The sequence below is a fragment of the Microtus pennsylvanicus genome, chromosome 13 (genome assembly GCF_037038515.1).
Source record: "Microtus pennsylvanicus isolate mMicPen1 chromosome 13, mMicPen1.hap1, whole genome shotgun sequence".
In the NCBI taxonomy this organism is placed as follows: domain Eukaryota; kingdom Metazoa; phylum Chordata; class Mammalia; order Rodentia; family Cricetidae; genus Microtus; species Microtus pennsylvanicus.
Genome location: NC_134591.1, coordinates 74,596,421 through 74,619,671, shown reverse-complemented (window position 1 = coordinate 74,619,671; position 23,251 = coordinate 74,596,421). Strand labels below are relative to the sequence as shown.

At 47.1% G+C, this 23,251-nt stretch overlaps 1 protein-coding gene and 1 pseudogene across 1 annotated transcript; both read right to left on the bottom strand.

Annotated features, from left to right (window-relative positions):
• Nucleotides 1-59: 59 nt before the first annotated feature.
• LOC142833515 (PRAME family member 8-like) lies at nucleotides 60-9,316 on the bottom strand. The gene is made up of 4 exons (XM_075945020.1): nucleotides 9,170-9,316; nucleotides 4,725-5,037; nucleotides 3,136-3,720; nucleotides 60-1,913 (listed from the first exon to the last, which is right to left on the bottom strand). The coding sequence occupies exons 2-4, from the start codon at nucleotides 5,009-5,011 to the stop codon at nucleotides 1,346-1,348; spliced, it is 1,440 nt and encodes a 479-aa protein (XP_075801135.1). The 5' UTR covers nucleotides 5,012-5,037; nucleotides 9,170-9,316; the 3' UTR covers nucleotides 60-1,345.
• Nucleotides 9,294-22,213, bottom strand: LOC142833343 (PRAME family member 10-like; annotated as a pseudogene).
• Between the last annotated feature and the right edge of the window lie 1,038 nt (nucleotides 22,214-23,251).

The following is a 23,251-nucleotide window of genomic DNA, read 5'->3' as shown; positions in this document are numbered from 1 at the left end:
CACTACCTCCCGGGCCTCCCTTATATATTAACACATATAGAAATGAAAACAAGAGGGCATGAAACAAAAATCTTTATTGCTACAATATACAAATACAGGGAGAGTGCAATGGGTAGACTTAGGCACTCATTAACAAAACAGGTTTACTCCAGACATCTACAATACAGTTCTTAAGGTCTATCAATCCTTTAAAACAAGACAGGGACATTTGTCCATATACTGGAGACCTTTATGTTTAGGGACAGCCAGAGGAATGGAAGCATCAAATAGTGCCCCACAGACACGCAATTTACCATGGTGACATACTTCAGAAATCTCTGCGTGTAGGGTAAAGCAGGAGGATTTCAAGGCCAGCCTGCGCAACATACCACTATGAAAGAGACGGAGAGGGAGCAAGCTCTGTGGCTTATCTGTGACCTCCCAGTACAAATGGACTAGATAGAATGCCTCGACCATTCCATTCCCCAAACCTCATAGGAGCGCAGTGCTCGTTTTAGGCTGGAAACTTTGTACACAGAGGTACTAAGCAGACACACAGTGGGACATAACCGACACCCAGGCAGAAGACAAGCTCTCCTGCCTTTACTTTCATTAATCAGGATTCTCTCAAGGTTAAAGGAACAGAACTGATAGAACTATATATAGTAGAAATAGATGAACTTTAGTAGACCAAGGATGTAGGAGTCGTCCATCCACAAGGGTGGAAGTCTCTTACAGTTCCCTTCTTCCATATCTTTTTATATATGCTGCCAAGAGAAGGCATGGTTTCAACACAGGATGGGTGTGTTTCCTCAAATAATGTGATGAAGAATCTCACCTCACAGGAATGCTCAGCAGCATGGGTTCTAGTTGATTACAGGCATAGCCATGTTGACAAACCAGGTTAGCCATCAGAGACGTCTAGAGATCTTGGACAAGGAGTCAGGGAACACAGGGTCTTTCGAGCTCAAGAATCAAAGGAAAACCATAGCACTGAATCCAGGTTAATGGCATGGAAGGACACCAGAACACCCAGTCAAAATCAGACCCTTCCTCTACAACCACCATGTAGGAGAAAGTCACTTACGATCATGTCCTGGCAAAACCCTTTTAGAAAATGCAAAACTGGGGCTAGAGAGACAGCTCTGCAGCTCGGAGTGCCTGTTCCTACAGAGGACCCAGGTTAGATTCCCAGCCCCACACGGTAGTTCACAGCACCTGTAACTCCAATTCCAGGGAATCCAATCCTTCATCTGACCTCCACAAGCACCAAGCACGCACATGTGCAAGGAAACCCCTCACACCCTTGATGAAATACCTATTGCTAGGTTTTCAATTCTCAGTATCAAGAAGCAACCTTCCCCACTTACTGCCAACAATGACAAAGTCTGGTCTCCAGGTCATAGATACAGCGCTGACAACATTTGTGACACATATGTGTAGCAAAGGAGACTCTCTTGGGCTGCCTGACAGTAATCAGTGTATCCATGAGCTCAGGACAAAGTTGAGCAAATCTTCCCACACGGACATCACCCCTGTCATCATAGCATTCTAGAGGGGCAGGGTACAGCTCTTGGATTAGCTGGTTGAGGTTGGCTGTGTGATACAGAAGGTCTTTCAGGACAGCCATGGAGATATCATTGTCATAGAAATTGACCCTAGTGAGTTGGGAGCACTGGCTCAGGGCAGGCAGGAGGGTAATGAGCTGAGAGTCCACCATCCAGCAGCCCTCCAACTCTAGGGTCTGCAGAGTGCCCGCAACACTGTTTAGGAGATCACGGAAAGGTGTAGGATATAGGTCAATTAATTTCACAAGCCTCAGATTCAGGTGTTTCAGCTGATAGAGACTCTGACTCTGGGACAAGGAATTCAAGTCTAACTGTGAAAGCTTGCACACAGTGATGGATAGGGTCTCCAAAGGGGTCTTCAGATACCTAGGGAGAGACCAAGAGATTAGTTCTGGCACAATGAGATGGAGAGAGCTGCTGTTAGAGGTAGCATAGAGGTAAAGGTGACCACTTGTTTAGAAGTCATGCAACTATATAATGGAGATCAATATCCAGGATCGAGGATGCTGCTTATTGGGGAGTCTCACTATTCTTGGCAGAGAGAGAGGCCTTTAGTACCAGTAATGGGACTTCTTCAGTCCATGGGTAGCAGCTTCCATTACTATGAAGAGGAGAACCTGTGCTGGCCACATTAGCCCAGGGCGCACACTGGAAAAACTAACCCATGAAAGATCTGGAAGTCTTGAATCATCTTTTGCCTCCCCCGGAACAGTCTCTGCCCTTATTTGGCTTCTCTTTTTTTTTCCCCTTTTTTTTTAAATATTTATTTATTTATTATGTATACAATATTCTGTGTGTATCCCTGCAGGCCAGAAGAGGGCACCAGACCCCATTACAGATGGTTGTGAGCCACCATGTGGTTGCTGGGAATTGAACTCAGGACCTCTGGAAGAGCAGTCAGTGCTCTCAACCTCTGAGCCATCTCTCCAGCCCCCTTATTCAGTTTTTCTTTTTTTTTTAAATATTTATTTATTATGTATACAATATTCTGTCTGTGTGTATGCCTGCAGGCCAGAAGAGGGCACCAGACCCCATTACAGATGTTTGTGAGCCACCATGTGGTTGCTGGGAATTGAACTCAGGACCTTTGGAAGAGCAGGCAATGCTCTTAACCTCTGAGCCATCTCTCCAGCCCCCCCTTATTCAGTTTTTCATCCCTACCTCTCACCCACACAACTGGTATCACTCATTTCTACCCATCTCTATTCAGGCCCTACATGTGGGAAGTTAGAAGACACACAAATGCCAAGCACCAAGTTCCCCCGTGGATCTGTGGAGGTAAGGATCCTCTCTAGTTCTGGGCCCACTGTTCTGACCGCTTAGACAGAATCCCAAGGAAGAACACAGAGCACATACTTCCTACATCTGATGCCCTCCCCAGTTGGTCTTGTAGCAGGACTGCTCAACCCATCTCCTACTTGGCTCAGCCTCTGCTTAGTGAGTGGCCACTGAACAAACTGAGCTCCCAAATCAGTTAAGATAGAAACAAAACCCGACTTAGACGCTGCAGTGACTCCATGATTGTGAAATCCAGTGGCTGGCTGGCTTCACTCAGGTACCCACTACTCTCTTTGCCACCCCACCTTACCTGAACAACTGTTTCATGTGCTCACTGGAAAAGTAGATGCCATTCATGGAGAGATGCTGCAGACAGTTGAGTTTAGAGAACTGAGAAACAAACTTAGTGATACACTTCTGTATGTCTGAGGGTGTATTTAGAACCTTAAAGGTGTTCTTGTGGATCCGTGTTAAAAGGAGTTTTTGAAGATTTCTCATCTGGTCCAGGTAAGATACAAAATGCACCAGAGTGGACAGACTCCAACCTGTATTCAGTTCCAACTCCTGGATGCTGTCAGGCTGGAAAACCATCAGGACTTTCCTGACAGTGTACACGGGCAATGCCCAGATCTGCATCTTCACACAGCACAGCCTGATGAAACTTCTTCTCTGCTGGGCCCACTGTAACAAGTATGTTTGCTGTTCATTCAGATGGAACCTGAGGCAAAGGTCTGCGACCACCTTCAAACGCCGCCTCAGGGCATATCTAGGAGAGCGCTTCGCTTGCTTCTTACCCACAGCCTCTGCCGAGCACTCCCCATCCTCTGTGCCAGCCCAAACATCCCAGAAGTTGTGCTGCACATTCCTCAAGTCGAGCACCTGGAGCTTCCCCCTCCTGTGAGTAAGACAGGTAGAAACGGTGGAAGATATAAAAGACCAAACCCAGCCGGGCGGTGGCGGTGCACATCTTTAATCCCAGCATTCCTGAGGCAGAAGCAGGAAGATCTCTGTGAGTTTGAGGCCAGCCTGGTCTACAGAGGCAGCCAGGGCAGTCAGAGAAACCCTGTCTCGAGAAACAAATAACAGTAACAAACAAACAAACAAAGACCACACCCAGGCCAGGTTTTCCTCTCCATCTCTACTGCCACCTGTTCCCAGCTGTTCTGTGTGTTTATGATTCTCCGTCCTGGGTCTCCCAGAGCAGCTCCAGGCAAGGGCTCTTTACCAGAACTGCATATAAAGACCTGTCCAGCTTCCTCCCTGCAGTGACTCTTTTTTATTTTATTTTATTTTATTTTCGAGACAGGGTTTCTCTGTAGCTTTGGTGCCAATCCCAGAACTAGCTCTTGTAGACCAGGCTGGCTTCGAACTCCCAGAGATCCGCCTGCCTCTGCCTCCTGAGTGCTGGGATTAAAGGTGTGCACCACCCCACCACCGCCCGGCCCTGCAGTGACTCTTTTTTTTTTTTTTTTTTTTTTTTTTGGTTTTTCGAGACAGGGTTTCTCTGTAGCTTTGGAGCCTGTCCTGGAACTCCCTTTGTAGACCAGGCTGGCCTCGAACTCACAGAGATCTGCCTGCCTCTGCCTCCCGAGTGCTGGGATTAAAGGCGTGCGCCACCACCACCCGGCTCCTGCAGTGACTCTTGACTCAGTCTTCCACTTCTAGAACCTGGGAGAGCCAGGGTAAGGCTTGTTTCACTGTGGCCACAACTGCTTTAAGCTGGACTCCATACCCAACTGTCCTTTTATACTAGGGCTCAACAGGAGTCAAGGCTTCTGCAATCTTCCATGATAATACCATCAAAATCCTCTCATCTACCTTTGACCTCATTCTCCCTTACCCCAGATGTCCTTCCCCTGTACCATGCCCACCATTCCTCCCTACCTGGATCTTGCTTACCTGGGGAGCACCTTCTGTGTTCGCAGCATGTCTACTCCATCCAGGACAGCCTGCAAGGTCTCCAGGTGGGAAGTCTTCATGAGGGTCCCCACGGGAAGGAAGCTGAACGGCCAAACTGCTACCATAGCCCTCAGAATGTTACTTTGTCCGTGGTTGAAGGCTTCCTTGAACAGTGGTGGGAACAGCACCCTGGGCAGGCACTGCAGAGCAGAGATGGCCAGGGCTTCATCCCTCAGCAGGCTCTGCACTGCCAGATGCAGGAGTGTGGGTGGGTCCTGACCACTCATTCTTCAGATCCTCAAGCTGAAGCAATCTGGTGAAATATAAAGGAGGCTATGTCTTAGGAAACCCCACTTCTCACCCGTCTTAGTTACTGTGATGAGACACCATGACCAAGGCACCTCATAAAAGCATTTAGTTGGGGCTTGACTACAATTTCAGAATGCTAATTCAAGACCATCATGGTAGGTAGGCATGGCACAAGAACAGTAGCTTACAATCCATCTGCAAGCCAACTGCAAAAGGAGGGCCTGGCATGGGCTTCTGAAACCTTAAAAGTCCACCCCTAGTGACATACCTTCTCAAAAAGGCCACATCTCCTAGTCCTTCCAAAACATTGCACCAACTGGGAACCAAACATTAAAATATAGAAACAGCATATGACCACACCTTTGTAACTGTGCTATCTAAATCCAGCCACGGTTCCTCCAAATTCAATTCCCTCTGGGACAGGGTATCCAGAAACCTAAGATTTAAACCCCATCCTTTTATGGCAACAGGGACACTAATCACCTCTCAAGATGTTCATGGCAAAGCCAAGGAATTATTTCATGTTGGGAGCTATAGATCCCTGGCCCCTTGACTTTCTTTGCCTGCAGCTGCTAGGAGCAGCTTGATAGCAGACTGGTGGGGCCTGCAGCTGCTAGATCCCAAGAGCTGGGCGTGGCTAAGGATCCCTGTATAAGCTGTCCCTGAGCACAACAAAGTGGGACATTTGGCATTCTTCTATCAAGGGTAGCCCGTGTCCCTCCACCTGCCTCTAGCCCCGCACGTCTCCTTGCTTGTGTGTGTTTAAGTCTCGGCTTAGGCTGGTTTGCGTACTGGCCCTGTAGTGGCATGGGCGCTACAGGACCGTTTTCGTTTCCGGGTTTTTATAATCTCATGCCTAACCTTCCCAGATTATGCTTGTTTTATTTCTTTATTATTTTGGATATTTGAGACAGGGTTTCTTTGTAGTTTTGGAGCCACCACTACCCAGCAACTTAACTGCTCTTGTACAGGACCCAGATTCAATTCCTAAACCTGCATGATGGCTCACAACTACCTGTAACATAGCACCAGTTCCAGGGCATTCGACAGGCACACGTGTGGCACACATACATGCATGCAGGCACAAAGTAAAATAAATAAATCTAAAAAAAAAAATTTAAACCTGGGTGGCGGCAGCACTCATCTTTAATCCTAACATCCGGGAAGCAGAGACAGGTGGATCTATGTGAGTTCGAAGCCAGCCTGGTCTACAGCATAAGTTCCAGTAAAGTCAGGACTGTCCTAACAAAAAACCTTGTCTTGGGGGAAAAAAAAGGAGCAAGCCGGGCAATGGTGGCGAACACCTTTAATCCCACACTTGGGAGACAGGCAGGCGGATCTAAGCCTGGTCTACAAGAGCTAGTTCCAGGACAGGCTCCAAAGCTAGAGAAACCCTGTCTCGAAAAAAAAAAAGCCGGGCAGTGGTGGCTCATGCCTTTAATCCCAGCATTCGGGAGGCAGAGGCAGGTGGATCTCTGTGAGTTCGAGGCCAGCCTGGTCTACAAGAGCTAGTGCCAGGACAGGCTCCAAAGCTACAGAGAAACCCTGTCTCAAAAACAAACAAACAAAAAAGGAGTACTGGCTGCTCTTCTGGATGACCTGAGTTTGGTACCCAGCATCCACATGTTGGCTCACAACCGCCTGTAACTTCAGCACCAGGGGCTCTGCCCTCTTCTAGCCTTCATGAGCACCAGGCAAAAACACCCATACACAAATAAAATTTAAAAATAAGAACAAAATAATTTTTTAGGTACTGGGGACTCATCCTAGGGCCTGGCCCATGCTAGACAAGTGCTCAACAGTAAGCTACATTTCCAACATTTATTTCACTTCAAGCAGAGACAAGGTCACTTTGTGTACCCCGTAACAGCCTGGAACTGGGCTTTCTTTCCCCATTGTGTCCCTAGTGCTCTGATTCCAGGAGTGCTAGCAGCCCACCTAGCTTTGTTTTCATTTGAAAGGCAGTCTTGCTAAATTGACCAGGCTGAACCAACCACATTCCTACAGCTTCAGTCCCCAGAAGAGATGAGATGTCTTGAGTTACCAAAGCTCATTCCCAGTACTGTTGTAAAGAAACTTCAAGCCTGGGCTTCATGCCTAGCACACATACAAAAAAAAAAAAAAAAAAAAAAAAAAAAAAAACAAAACAGGAGAGGAGTGGGGGAAAAAAAGAGAAAGAAAGAAAGAAAGAAAGAAAGAAAGAAAGAAAGAAAGAAAGAAAGAAAGAAAGAAAGAAGCCGGGCGGTGGTGGCGCGTGCCTTTAATCCCAGCACTTGGGAGGCAGAGGCAGGCGGATCTCTGTGAATTCGAGACCAGCCTGGTCTACAGGAGCTAGTTCCAGGACAGGCTCCAAAACCACAGAGAAACCCTGTCTCGAAAAACCAAAAAAAAAAAAAAAAGAAAGAAACTTCAAGTTATAAAGCCACACAACAACTTAGTAAGTATAATTTAAGGGACTGCAAACTAATTAACCAAATGTAGAGCCAGAAAGTCAGGAGTTCAAGACCAGTCTGGAATTAATGAGACTTTGAGACTCAAAAGTCTGTTTGTTTCGTTTTGTTTTGCTTTTTCAAGATTGGGTTCCTCTGTGTAGCTTTGGAGTTTGTCCTGGAACTCACTCTGTATGACCAGGTTAGGCTCAAGCTCACAGAGATCCACCTGCCTCTGGCTTCCAAGTGCTTGGGATTAAATGTGTGCATCACTAGAGTTTGGCAAGACTCAGTCTTAAACTTAACATAACCAAATAACAACAACAACAAAAATTCCATTCAACGGGCATTTCTCATTACAGCCTGGTCTACAGAGCAAGTTCCAGGATAGCTAAGGATACACAGAGAAACCTTGTCATGAAAAAAATAAATAAAATCCAAACACTAATGAGGTAGAATTAAGAAGATCAGCTACTTAAGGTCAGACAAGACTACATAAGACCATGTCTACAAAATAAAATAAAAGTTTTAAGTCACATATGATGGGACAGTCTAGTAACTTGTGTCCCAGTTCTAGGGAGGAATATCAAGAGTTCAAGGTCAATCAGACAGTGGTGGTTTTAGCTTTTAAGCCTTTAATCCCAGGACTCAGAGAGGCAGAGGCAGGAGTCCAGCCTGGTATGCTAAGCATTCAGGACAGTCAGAGATTTAACAGGAAAACCTGGCGGCACAAAGACACACACACACACACCATGAAAAGCAAACAAACAAATAAAAACCAAACAACAAAGAAGAGCCCCAGTTATATAGTGAGCTAAAGATCATCCTTGGCTACACAAGACTCTATTTCAAACAAAAATTGTGGGTTCCACTTCAATCTGTTCTGCATGTGACTATCTCTAAAATGAAAGGGAATTTAAAAATAAGCCTGCAACTCACCATGTAAACCAGGCCGGCCTCAAACTCAAGAGATCCTCCTGCCTCTGCCTCCGGAGTGCTGAGATTAGCCAGGCGGTGGTGACGCATGCCTTTAATCCCGGCACTCGGGAGGCGGAGGCAGGCGGATCTCTGTGAGTTCAAGGCCAGCCTGGTCTACAAGAGCTAGTTCCAGGACGGGAACCAAAGTTACAGAGAAACCCTGTCTCGAAAAAAATAAATAAATAAATAAATAAATAAATAAATAAATAAATAAATAAATAAATAAATAAACAGAGTGCTGAGATTAAAGGCGAGCGCCGCCACCGCCAGGCTGTTTACAATTCTAACAGTCTGAGGCCTTCCTAGAGACTGAGACCCTATGTGAATAACCAAAGAGCATAAATTCTAAACAAGTGAAAGCATAATTCATATTCGAGTAACTCCACTATTCGAGTTCCAGCATGGGGAGGAGGAAGCAGAACTGCCAGGAGTTTAAACACACTGGCAAACACACAACAGTACGGAGGCTGAGGCGGGGGCTGAGGCGGGAACTGCGAGTGGGGGCTGGGAGTGGAATGTTTGACTTCTGGCCCAACATGAGCTACATTCTAGGCAAGCCTGGGCAGCATAGGCTGCCGCCCCCGCCTCAAAAAAAATTAATAAAAATGAAACCAACAGATTAAGAGCGAAAGACATTTAATATGTTGGCATACTTATTAGTAAGGGCAATTGACACCTTGAGTCAAATGCCCCTGAATCAGTGTGCTCGGATGGAGGTCACTAACTTACCAGAAACAAGCACTAATTACAGAACTCAGAACCCCAGAAGAGTCAGGCAGCCACTCCAAGCTTGCGCTCCAAGGCTGTGAGTGTCTTTCCCGGCTCCTCTGAAGACTTTTCGGCCATCTTCACTTCACACTTCCGTCCTGAAGCTTTCGCATCCGGTGTTCCGCCTTACACTTCCGGGCTGAAGCTTCTCCTCACCCCCACCCCCACTCCACCCCCGCCCCTCCGCGTTCCGTCTCATACTTCCTGTTTGTAGCCCCGCCTGCCAACCACAAGCTGTTACCCGATTGGATGACTGAGTCTCCGCCCTGTCTGGGCTCTTTCTGGCTCTGGATTTCGATGCGAATGTTCTTTGAGCTGTTGAAAAAAAAAAAAAAAAAAAAAAAAAAACGGGAAGGTTCGCGAAAGGAGGCCCGCCTTTGATTCCAGCCCTCTAGAGGCAGAGACAGGCCTATCTCTGTGTGTCCAATGCCAAGTTCTCTAGGGCTGAGAGGGAAAAACAAAGAACCTGAAAGCCACGGGAGGGGCTGGAGAGATGGCTCAGCGGTTAAGAGCACTGACTGCTCTTCCAGAGGACCCGGGTTCGATTCCCAGCACCCACATGGCAGCTCACAACTGTCTGAAAATGCAGTTCCATGAGATCTGACACCTTCACACCAACAAACATAATAAAGTTAAATAAATAAAAATTTAAAAAAAAAAAAAAAAAGAAAGCCACGGGAAATGGTGACTAGTGCGCGCCTTTAATCTCAGCCCTCCGGTGGCCGATTCAGGCAGATCACTGTGAGTTCAAACCCAGTCTGCTCTACATAGAGACCGCCAATATAGCCAGATCACGATAGTGGAACATTGTCTACGAAACAAAAAACACCATTAAAATTTTTAAAAACACTGGGCGGTGGTGGCGCCCGCTTGTAATCCTAGCACTAGGGAGGCAGAGGCAAGCGGATCACTGTGTGTTCAAGCAGCCTGGTCTACAAGAGCTAGTTCCAAAGCTACAGAAAAACCCTGTCTCGAAAAACCAAAAAAAAACAAAAAACCTTGGATTTGTGAAAGTCAAAAACCCAATCTCTATCACTTATTTGATTGTTTGATTTATATTGTTTTACTTGTTTACTTATGCCCTTCATTTTGGATTTGTTCCTTAAATGAAAAAAAGTAAAAATAAAAGGAAAGGACGGTAGTGTTCCTAGGTATGATGGAGTTTGGTTAATGTATTTGATGTATTTGTTTTACTTATTTATGCACTACATTTTTGGTTTCCTGAATAAACAAAAAAAAAAAAGGTATGACTGTTCCTAGACCTGGTGGAGGAGAAGGTTACTGTAGATAAAAGGGAGAGCACAGCTGGAGGTAGAGACGTTGGGGAGAGTCCAGAGTGACCCTGAGCCAGGTGAGGAACCAGGAGACAGAAAGGAAACCAGATGGTGGCGCACGCCTTTAATCCCAGCACTCGGGAGGCAGAGGCAGGCGGATCTCTGTGAGTTCGAGACCAGCCTGGTCTACAGAGCTAGTTCCAGGACAGGCTCCAAAGCCACAGAGAAACCCTGTCTCGAAAAAAAAAAAAAAGAAAGAAAGAAAGAAAGAAAGGAAACCAGATGCTGCTGCAGTCAGGAGGGCAAAAGGTCCAATAAATAAATAAAAGGGGATGTGGGGCAGGTAATCAAAATAGCTGGATTATACTGAAAAGAACCTCTGGGAAAAGGGCACCCTAAACACTGGGGTAGAGGATACAATCAGGAACTGAGGGATGCTGGAGAACCCAGTGGCCAGGTCCGTTCTGATGTGTTAAACAGGCACCTCAGCCATTCGTCCCAAGGTTTAAGACTTAACATTTCCCAGATGGGGTCTTGCCCATCTTGGTTTGAAACTCCAACTCTTAGCAATTCTCCTGCCTCGGCCTTCTTCCTGGAGTGGTTACGGTTGTGAACCAACAGACCTGGCTGAACTATATTCATTTGTGGCCCCCCTAGTTCTAACTGTGAGTCGGGGGGGGGGGGAGGATGTTACTCTGTGCCTGGCAATAGACATAGAAAGTATAAAGCTGGAATTGTTGTTGACAATAATTATGAACATGTCCTGGAATTAGGGATTGAGCTGGATGCTCTACAATTCACCTGCTGTGACAGCCACTGAGAAGGCTGAGGCAGGAGGATGGCTTGTATCCATTAATATTGTGACAAGGGACCCGGAAAGGGAACTGAGTTTATAGAGTACTTGCTGCCCAGCAGCCTCAAAATTCTCTGTCCAGCAAGCACTGTGCTTACCAAACAGGACGCTGCAGGGCATACCTGTAATCCCACAACTCAAAGAGTTGGAATCAAAGGGATCAGGGTTTTTTTGTTGTTGTTGTTTTTCGTTTTGTTTTTTCTTTTTTTTTCTTTTTTTTTAAGCTGTTTTTTTTTGTTTTTTCAAGACAATGTTTCTCTGTAGCTTTTGGAGCCTGTCCTGGAACTAGCTCTTGTAGACCAGGCTGGCCTCGAACTCAGAGATCCACCTGCCTCCCAAGTGCTGGGATTAAAGGCGTGAGCCACCAATGCCCAGCTGTTCTTGTTTTTTTTTTTTTTTTGAGATAGGGCCTTGCTCTGGAGCTTGCTATAGCGCAATAAGTAGACCAGGTGGATCTTGAACTCAGAGACCAACTTGCTTCTGCCCCCTGGGGCTAGGATTAAAGGTGTGCACCACCACACCCCAAGAGATTTTTTTTCCATTGAGATAGGCTCACCCCCTGTAATTCGGGTGGGGCTCCTACTCACAGTGATTGGTCTGCTTCTTTTGTCCTTGCCACTAGGCAGATAAGACAGGAGGCCTGCAAATTCAAGTTCTGCCTGAGCCACAGAGTAAATCTGCTTCCGAGACATGGCAGGGTGGTCTCAAACTCACGGAGATGTGCCTGCCCCCGCCTCCTGCAGGGTAGGATTAGAACAATTTCTGTTTGTTGAGAGAAGATTTGCCTGCCTCTGCCTCCCGGGTGCTGGGATTAAAGGTGTACACCACCACTGCCCAGCTTGACCTGACAATTTCTTAAAAACAAAAATTTTGTGTTGCTGTCAAATGAGAAAGGCCTCTTGGATTGAAATTTATTTTTACTTTGGGATCTTATGTGAAAAAAACACTGCATCCACACACCCTGTGCTGAAGATTAGAGGTCCAAGCCTCTAATGCGAAGGAATCTGTTTTCATGTTTTTGAGTGGTTTTTTGTTTGGTTGGTTTGGTTTTTGTTTTTTGAGACAGGGAACAGTCCTGGCTGTCCTGGAGCAAGCTCCTGTAGACCAGGCTGACCTTGAATTCACAGAGGTCCACCTGCCTCTGCCTCCGGAGTGCTGGGATTAAAGGCCTGTGCCACCACCACCCGGCAGGCCCAGCAGGATTTGTTTTCTTAAAATACGTTCACCAGGCACAATGCCTTGTAACCTTGGGGGTCAGAAAAGGGCATCAGATCCTCTGCAACCAGAGTTACACACATGATTGTGGTCTGCCATGTGGGCGTTGAACACAGCTCAGACCATCTGTCAAAGCAACAGTGCTTTTAGCCATTCAACCATTCAACCATCTCCTCCTGCTGTGTCCAGGCGATTCTGAAGAAAAACCCTGTCTCGAAAACAACAACAAAGAAACACCCTTCCACAGCTGCGTCGTCCTAGAACTCAGAGATCCGCCAGCCTCCACCTACCTTATGCTGGAATTAAAGGCGTGGACTGCCTTCTCCCGGCCACAGCCGCATTTTTAAAGACTTGATAAAGGCACTGACTAACCACCTGAATCCCATTCTGTGCATCTGAATGGTAGGATTGCCCTTCTTTTGTTTTTTGGTTTTCTTCTTCTTTTGCTTTTTTTGAGTTGTTTTGTTTTGATCGAGACAGGGTTTCTCTGGAGGTTTGGAGACTGTCCTGGAACTAGTTCTTGTAGAACAAGCTGGCCTCAAACTCACAGAGATCCACCTGCCTCTGCCTCCTGAGTGCTGGGATTAAAGGTGTGTGCCACCACCACCAGGCTGAAAACGCCTTTTTAAAAAGATTATTATGTATACAGTATTTTTTCTGCACGTATTTCTGCAGGCCAGAAAAGAGGGCACCAGATCTCATTACAGATGGTTGTGAGCCACTATGTGGTTGCTGGGAATTGAACTCAGAACTTCTGGGCCTTCTCTCCTGTACCAAAAATGCCTTTCTTTCTTTCTTTCTTACATTAAATGCACACACACATAAAATAAGTAATAATGTAAAACCATTAAACTGCCATTCAGTTGGAGTTCCGTTCCTTTGTTTGGGTTAGATGACTGTCTTGCTGTGTACCCAGACTGGCATCAAATTTACAATCCTCCTGCCTCATTCTCTCAAATGCTAAGCATGGTCACGGCAAGTTCCAAAGCTTTTGAAAGTAAAAGTGGGCACCGGGAGCTGGAGAGATGATGGCTCAACAATTTACAGCTTGTTTGTGCTTCTCTTCCAGGTGACCAGAGTTGAGTTCCCAGCACTCACACCGTACAGCTCACACTCCCACACGCAACTCCAGCTTCAGGGGATCTTACCACTCCCTCTTCTAGCCTCTGTAGGCACCTGTACCCATGTGTGTGCACGTGTTTGTGTGCGTGTGTGCACACACACGCACACAAACACAATTTTATTAGTAACTTCGCCCATTTCAGATTCTCAGCTGTTCTCAGCCAGGTCCCGTTAGAAGAATAAAGAGGAAAAGTCGGCTGACATTTGCCTTCTGTTGAGGGGGTGAGTGGTGATCAGGGCTCAGCATTCAGTCTCGTGTACCCCCACAGAACAAGATTTGGAGGAGCAGAGGTTGGGACTGGGGTTGGAATAATGGTGGAAGTGATTGTGAGTCCACCATGCTGCCAGGGAGGGTACCGCAGCGGACACTGTCAGAGACTGAGTGGAATGAGGTCTCCTCCGCTGTCCCAGCACGGACTCTCAGCCTGCTGGGTTCCCGCTGTGTAAGAGAGAAGGGCTCCAAATCTTAACCTGAAAGGACGGCAGAAAACAACTCGCAACAGTTAGAGAAAAATTCTACCATTCAGATTCCAGCAATAGAAACATATCTAAGACACACAGTTATGTCTGGAGTCTCCTGAACATTTCTAAGTTATATCCAGGAATTAGAAGTGAACACAATGTAGAAGCTGCATTCCCTGGCAAGGTTCCCCTCTAACATAGGCCAGGAGGTAACTATTCAAAAGCTTTTTCTCTAGGGCTTCACAGAGACCATAAATTGAACAGAATAAATGTGTACAAACCTGGAAGAGGGGTGCTGTAGTGTGAAGTTTTTTTTGCTCTTTTACACTTTGGCATTTTGGACTTTTGGGGAGCCCACCACCCAGCTCTCAAATCACACATGGAGGCTTGTTCTTAGATATGAATGCCCTGCCTTACTTGGCTTGTTTCTAGCCAGTTGTTCTCATCTTAAATTATCCCAGCTACCTATTGCCTCTGGGCTTTTAGCTTGTCTATTTCGGTATATCTTACTTTTATGATGTGGCTGGCTGAATGACTGCCTGGGTTTTGATGTCCTCCTCCCCTTCTTCTCTTGTTGCTCCTCCTCTTCCTTGTTTCTCTCTTTTTTTTTTTTTTGAGACAGGGTTTCTCCGTAGCTTTGGAGCCTGGAACTTCCTCTGTAAACCAAGCTGGCTTTGAACTTACATAGATCTGCCTGTCTCTGTCTCCCGAGTGCTGGGATTAAAGGCATGTATCATCACTACCTGGCCTCTCCTTCTATTTATACTCTCTGCCTGCCAGCCCTGCCTATCTTTGCTCTGGCCTTGCTATTGGCTGTTCAGTGCTTTATTAGAGCATCAGGTGTTTTAGACAGGCCACGAACCACAGCCTCACAAAGTTAAGCAAATGCAGCATAAACAAAAGCAACACATCTTTACACATTAAACAAATGTTCCACGGCCTGAACAAAAACAACACACCTTAAAATAATATTTCCCAACAGGGTGCATTGCCACAATCATAGTCCAATCACCCAAATCCATCGCTCTCTGACATCTCTCTATGAATGGTGTGCATTTCCTCAATTTTGTTTGTTGGGGAAACAAAGTCAGTGAGGGTGAGTTGTCCTTTCTTTCTTAGGAAGCCTGTCTACACTAAGGGGACAAGCAAGAGAGGAAAGCACTGGAGGAGGGGAGGGCTCACCTTCACAGCGTCCAGGAGCTCTGGCTCAGCAGCTCTGACTAGGTACCAGCCTGCCTCAGTCTCCCATCTCTGAAAGGCTGAACGTAGGTAGGGGCTGACGAGAAGAACAACAAGGGACACTGGGAGTGAGGCTGAGCTCTAAGGGAAGCCTTGTGAACAGGAGCAGAGGCTGTTCTGGGGAGCCCAAGGTTGGCACACCCAAGGATGGTGCCAGTTGTCTCCTTGTTGGTCCTTCTGTGTTTTCCAGCTGACGTCATCTGTCCACTGATGTGGTTTTGTGCTAGACAGCGGAAAGGAACTGCAGAGCTGGGGACTGAACCAGTCGTGATGATGTACATCCTCTGTCTAGCGTGAGAAGACTAGATGACTAGAGTAAGCAGGTGCTCCATCAGGGAGTGTCCTGGGCTTGACCCTCCCATTGTGCTCAGAATGACCTTGAGCCAAGCCTTCCTCTTTTTGTTTGAGGCTGTAACCCGCTCTCCACTACTGTCCTGGCCTAGCCCGCTTTGTCTCTCTTTTCTCAAAACCACTCTCTGGGATATTCACAGTAAAAATTTGTCATTACCAGGCCCCAAGTATCCATCAGCTCAAATGCCTGAACTTGAGTGCTGTCAAAAAAATTCCAGCCGGGCGGTGGTGGCTCCAAAACCACAGAGAAACCCTGTCTTGAAAAATAAAAAACAAAAAAATTCCAATTAGATTTTGGACCCCTCTAAGTTCTGCTAGAAAGAATCACAGCCATTCTGTAGACCCTGGAATAGGAGGAGTATTATATGTAGGACTCCAAGCCAGCCCTGAACCAATACTCCCAGCTCACTGAGGTCAATTTCCATGGAAACTATATCTGCATGCCTGCCCTGAAGAACCTGATACACCACACATTGTCAACCAAGCCAACTGACCCTGGAGTTGTACTCCGACCTTTTCAAATGGTGGCTTGGGTGGTTTCCTTGTGGAGAGATTTACTCGGCTTGGTCCTGAGCTCACAGATACACTTAGGGCCATAAGGTAGCCCCAAACAGCCTGGTTTTCTACGAGTACCTGCCTTCAATGTAATGGCCATTCCATCTATCACCTGTGTTTATCTTCCTGTTGGCAGTAACTAGAGGAAGGTTACTTCTGGACACTGAGAAAAGAAATTCTAGTGTCTCATTTAGGGGGCACAGAGAGTGTTCCTTTACAGGCTGTAGCACAATTAGTAAAAACCCAGAGACAGATATTGGGGTTCAACCTAGAGATCAGAAAAGCAAAGCAGCCAGCCACTGGCTCTTACCTTTACCTAGGTATGAAATGGCAATCCTGCCTCCAGGAATGTGGGCTGTTGAGTCTTCAGGATTTGTGGAGAGGAGATAGTGTAATGGATTAAGTAAAAATGCTGCGGCTGGTCCTGGGCAAGGGAGCTATGGGACGAGCAAGAGACAGAGACATGGATAGGCACACCCTGCTCTCTCCTGAAGAGGCAGCTTCAGCCTCGCGCGCCATTCTCCCCACTTCTCCCTTTCCTCCCTCTCCCCCCCTCTCTCTGTTCTTCCCTCTTCTTCCCTTAAACCCTCTCCCCTTCCCTTCCATAACCCACTGAATAAAATTCAACCTCACTCTGCATGGTATGCCTATCCATGTCTCTGTTTCTCGCCCCCCCCCCCACCCCACATGGCTCCCTGCCCGGGACCAGCTGCCTTCTAAGAGCTGTGGCATGGTCTCATGGCCCACTGCCCGCTGTAGCCACTCAGGAACCCGCAGCATTTTTACTTAATCTCTGTCTCTTGCTCGTCCCATAGCTCCCTTGCCCAGCACCAGCCGCAGCATTTTTACTTTAATTTACGACTGGTAAATGAGACACTTGCAAACACAACCCATACAACAAGTGTGCAGGTCATAGGATAACTTGACAGGGTCTGTTCTAGTAAATCTCAGGTCACTAGGCTTGTCCCTATGTGCCTTTATCCTCTGAGCCATCTCCCAGTCCCAAGATGTCACTTTAGACATCGTTCTTTTAGGTCTTAAAGAAGACAACCGCATGCTGTACAGTGGTGATGTACATCATTCATCCCAGCACTTTGCAGGCAGAGGCAGGTCTTCGGAGTCTCTGCCCCCCAAGTGCTGGGATGAAATGCGTGCAACACCACCACCTGGTGGAATAGCTGAGATCTTGAAAACCCACAAGTTCAGAGATCCAGTTAATAATTTAGGAAGACCATGAGAGAAATCTGCCCATGTATTTGGAGGCCTTTGTGCGCAGGTGGCCAGCTAGAGGTTAGGAGCAACACAGTCCCACAGAAATATGGCTTATAGTCTCGGTATGGTAGGACCTGCCTGTGATGCCATAGAGGAAGCAGAGGCAGTATTATATTTGCGTTACAGCTTAGCTCTTCCCCAGACCTCTTTGATATGTTGGCTTATTTATTTGTTTATGTTTAGGCTTTCAAGACAGGGTTTCCCTGTATAACAGTCCTAGCTGCCCTGGAACTAGCTCTTGTAGACTAGGCTGGCCTCGAACTCACAAGGATTCACCTGCCTCTGCCTCATGAGTGCTGGGATTTAAGGCGTGCGCCACCACCGCCTGGCCTATGATATGTGAGTTTATTTGGGTCACAGTTGGAGAGGATACAGTTCACGGAGAGAAAGGTGTAGTATCAAGAGTCTGAGCAGGTCCAGTCAGGGAAAAGGGATGCGAATGTGCATGTTTTTTTTTATTGTTGTTTGGTTGGTTTTGGTTTCGGTTTGGGTTTTTTTTTTTAATTTTATTTTTTATTATTTTTTTTTATTTTCGAGACAGGGTTTCTCCATAGCTTTTGGTTCCTGTCCTGGCACTAGCTCTTGTAGACCAAGCTGGCCTTGAAGACACAGAGATCCGCCTGCCTCTTCCTTCCGAGTGCTGGGATTAAAGGTGTATGCCACCACCGCCTGGCATGTTCTACTCACTTTTCTGTTTTTAATTCACTCCAGGACCACACCTATAGGATGGTGCCACCCACTCTAGGTGAGTCCTCGTCAGCTAAATTTCTCTGGAAGCAGTCTCATGGTACAAAAACCAAGTCCGACTCCTGATGATCCCGGGTCTTACCTTGATAAGGTCTTGGCAACGTTGACCATTACAGTGAGCAGAGGGTCCCTCACAGTGTCCTAGACTGCCAGCTTCTGCTACTCCTCCATACTGGTCCATTGGACAGTGTGTCTGCCTTACTACCCAGTCTGCATGTCTGTATATATTACCCTGATATGACAGCCTGGTTGTATATTTTGATGCTAAGGGCTCTTGGACTTCGGTTTCATTAGTCAAACAACATGGTGCCTTTGTCTTCCCTATGTCCCTATGGTCACAGAATATCCTCCTATGGACATTGTTTGAGGTCAACATGACCTCTTTTTCTTTCTTTCTCTTTCTTCTTTTTTCACTAGGTAGTCTTGTCTGGCCTGGAACTCACAGAGATCCACTTGCTTCTGCCTCCCAAGGACTAGGATTAAAGGTGTGCGTCACCATGTCCAGCTTATACCATGACTACTTCTAATAAAAAAAATCCCCGTGTTAATTTTCTTTCAGAGAAATTAACCAGTGCCTGAAACCTACTTCTCTGTGCCCCCTTGAGGACACAACCCACCCCGATCTCATTTCTCAGTGCCCAGGAGTAACTTTTCAGATGCCAAGCAGGACATAGTCTGGTCTCCAGGTTACAGGCACAGCACTCAGCACATTTAGGGCAGACTTCAGTACCAAAGCTCATCTTCTCAGGCTGCCTTATGTCCCTCAGCATATTCATGAGTAGAGAACAAAGTTGGGCAAATCTTTAAAATGAGCTGACCACCCAGCACTCGGGAGGCAGAGGCAGGTGGATCTCTGTGAGTTCGAGACCAGCCTGGTCTACAGAGTTAGTTCCAGGACAGGCTCCAAAGCCACAGAGAAACCCTGTCTCAAAAAACCAAAATAAAATAAAATAAAATAAAATGAGCTGACCATAGTCATGGCACTCCAAAGGGCAGGGTATAGCTTATGGGTCAGCTGGCTCAGGTTGGCTGTGTGGTTGCAGAAGGTCTTTTGGGATGAGCATGAGTATGTCACTGTCCTAGAAACTGACCTTGGTGAGCTGGGAGCGCTGGTTCGGGACAGGCAAAAGGGCACTAATGTGGCAGTCCTCCAGCCTACTGTCTTCTAATTCAAGGCTCTGCACAGTGGCTGTAAGGCTCTCTAGGAGAACTTGGATGGGCTTCAAACATAAATGATATAATGGAGCATCACTGAGGTTCCGGTGTTTGATCTGCCAGAGGCTGACATTGGGATACGTGGTTCAAGTCTGACTGTGTGAACAGGCAGAGAGTGATGGACCGAGTCCCCAAGGGGCTCTTTAGGCACCTAGAGAGAGACCAAGAGGTTAGGTGTGGCAAATGGTATAGGAATGTATTCTTGGCAATGTTTATCTTGAGTAGAGGGGACCACTTGACCCAAGGTCAATGGGTCATATTGGAAGTCATATACCACACATTGGAGGTCAGTACCACAGATCCTGCCTATGAAAATCAGCAGATGCAAGCTACCCCTCTGGGCTGAGGTGTCTGCCTATCACTTGATACTGGTACAGCCCATCACTCTACAACTTCCTTTCATATGCAGAAAGCCAGAGTGCTGTCTGCATCAGGCCAAAAAGGCACAGATGATGGACCAACCCAGCCAAGACCTATCACTGTGTACCAACTGCGGGACTCACCTACTCCCTACATCTAAGAACAGCACTGTCCCTGTTCACAGTACTTCTTTGCCCCTTACCCTCAACTCCAGAGGCATTTTTCACCTGTTCAGTCCTTATCTGGGCTCAAAAAAAGCTTTTCACACAAGGGGAATTAGAGGCAGACCTAGCTGCTGGCCTGGAAACTGGGGTAGGGGGGAGTATTAGCTTCTTTCTGGGCTCCCTGTTCTCATCCCCTTAGCTGAGACAAGCTTCCTATGGCCATCTAGCATGGGAGTTCTCTACTCCTCCCCTACCCCGGTTCAGTCTTCTGCTTCCCGAGTGGTCCTCTGAGACCCTGATGCAGGGAGAGCAGAAATAAGATCATGCATAAGGGTGCTGATGCCTCCCTCTCTGTTAAATCCTCAGTAGCTGGCCAACAGCACATGCCCACTAACCTCCAATGTAAAAGAGCAAGGTTTGCTGCAGTCGCACGGCCAGCTCTCTGTCCTTCCTTACCAGACCAAGTGTTTCATCTGGCCAGTGACAAAGTAGACCTGGCTCATGCAGAGCTGCTGGAGACAGTGGAGTCTGGAGAACTGAGGAAGAAACCGGCTGGCATACTTCATCTCTGGAAAGGCTCTCTCATCACAGCTGGTATTCGCATAGACTCCTACAACAAGGATTTCGAAGATTTCTCATCTGGCCCAGCTAAGGTGAAAACTATGCCAGGACTCCCGGCTGCCACCATAATTCACTTCCAGCTCCTGGATACCGTCTGGCTCAAACACTTTCAGGAGCTCTGTGATACTATGGGCAAGCAACACCTAACTCTGCAACTTCCCGCAGCAGAGCTGCAGGGAACCCTTCCGTGGCTTGGCCCACTACAGCAAGTAGGTATGATAGCCATCAAGTTTGTGGAAATTGATGCAAAGGTCTATTATTATCTTCAAGGGCTGTCTCACCTCCGATCCTGAAAGATCCTCCAGTTGTTGGTCCTTCCTTGTGACCTGTGGTAAGCAGGCATGATCTTCAGCTCCAGCCCATACATGCCAAAAGTTGTGAGGCTTGGCCCCCAAATCCACCACTTTTAGCTCACATGTCCTGTACTTACAACAGGTATCCATTTCACTAGACAGGCCAGCATGGTTCTCAGCCTCTGCTTTAGTCTACATCTCAAAGTCAGCTGTTCCCTTTGTGCACTGCTGGGGATACATGAAGGTTTTCATGCATGGGCTCTTATAACCCTCTATTTTATTCTCTCTATTTGATTACCCTTGAACCCAATCTGGTCCTACTTCTGGTTTGATTGTAGGAGGAGGCATGGATAAGCTCTTTTTACTTTGGTTGTATCTAAGTTCTAAGCTGTGCCCCATATCCAAGAGTCCCGTACCAGATTGCTCAGCAACAGTCAACAAACACCGAAATAGTGCCGTCGGGTATCTGATTCCGTTTTACTCTACACTATCTGACCCCAGTTGTCTCTTCCTTCCACTGCCAGAGTCCCTCATCCTCACTACCTGGGCCAAACCTGCGTGAGCAGCATATCCAGGCCATCCAGCAGAGCCTTCAAGGTCTCCAGATCAGGGGTGTTCATCCGTGATCCCACAGGGAGGCAGGGGAAGGGCCAGGTGCTACCATTACCTTCGCAATCTTCGTGAATCCGCCAGTGAAAGCCTCCTTGAACAGTGATGGAAACAGCACCCTGGGCAGGTCCTGCAGAGCAGAGATGGCCAAGGACTCATCCCTCAGCAGGCTCTGCACTGCCAACTGCAGGAGTGTAGGTAGGACCTAGAAGCTCATCTTTTTGTTTTGTTTTGTGTTTTGTTTTATGTTACATGGTTTCTCTGTAGCTTTGGAGCTTGTCCTGGCACTTACTCTATAGACCAGGCTGGCCTCGAACTTACCAAGATCCACCTGCCTCTGCCTCCCAAGTGCTGAGATTAAAGGCATGCACCGCCACCGCCGGGCCTGGAAGCTCATCTTGGTGGCTCTTCAAGACATATCTTGCAGAAGTTTCCAGAAAAAAAAATGCTTCAAGTCAAGGACTTGGGAAAGTCTACTTTATCACAGCAACCAACTCAGGGCCACAGTCACTACTACGGCAATGAAGAAGATGCTCGTTTACCCCCACTGCACTCAGCACCTCTTGGTCTCAAGGCCAAACTCTTCCTAATGACAGCATCGGGATCCTTTCACAAGGGCCCACATTCCCTACTGCTGCATCCAATCCAACCATTGTTCCTCTCCATCCATCCTCACTGGGAAGTGGATACCTGGGAGCCTGAAGGCTGAGGACTGTCCGTTGATGGTGAAGAGGCTGTGCTGAGCTCTCTTGAGCTTGATTTTAACTCTAGCACTTGGGCTTTCACAGGAAGTAAAAGAAACACCCTACACCGAACCTTCCCATGGTGTCCATTCACCCTGCTGAACCCAGCTGGCACAACTGAGGGAATTTGGGGCAGCATTATATATTGTCTTCAAATACTTCCAAGCAGCCAGGCGGTGGTGGCACATGCCTTTAATCCTAGCACTCAGGAGGCAGAGGCAGGAGGATCTCTGTGAGTTCGAGGCCAGCCTGGTCTACAAGAGCTAGTTCCAGGACAAGCTTCAAAACTACAGAGAAACCTGTATGGAAAACAAAAAACAAAAAATGACATAAACCCAAACCACAATTCAAGATCTTTCATTGACTAACACGTATAAGATCATATTTTCAAGACAGGAGACCTCTCATTCAAAACATAAACGACAAATCATATGCTAGGTGGTGGTGGTACACGCCTTTAATCACAGTGCTTAGGAGGCAGAGGCAGGCAGATCTCTGATTTACAGGTCAGCATTCTTTACATACTGAGGTCCAGGTCAACCATTTTCTGTAGAGAAGCTAGCTTAAAAAAAATTGTCATAGGCCTGGAGCGGTCATTCAGGCTGGAGCCTTCTGTCCTTGTGACAGAAAGGGAATACAACCTTGGTTTCCCCAGAAAGTATGGGAAAGTTTCAGGCACTGTTAGCTCAGTGGACATCCTTTGGAAGATGAAATCATGGGACGGGGGTGGGGGGAGGCATGTCCAGAGAGCATCATGACTCCTTAGGGAAGTGAATTGTATACAAGCCTTGAAAGCTCCAGAGTGCCAGCTGCGGCAATTTGGAAGAAAGCAAGGTGAGGAATGTATCCCTGGCACCATGGTGGCCACTACCTGGAACCTTTTCAGATTTGGCCCCATAGGGATGGTCCCCAAGCAACACTGAGTCCCAGAGTCTATTGCCCTGGTGT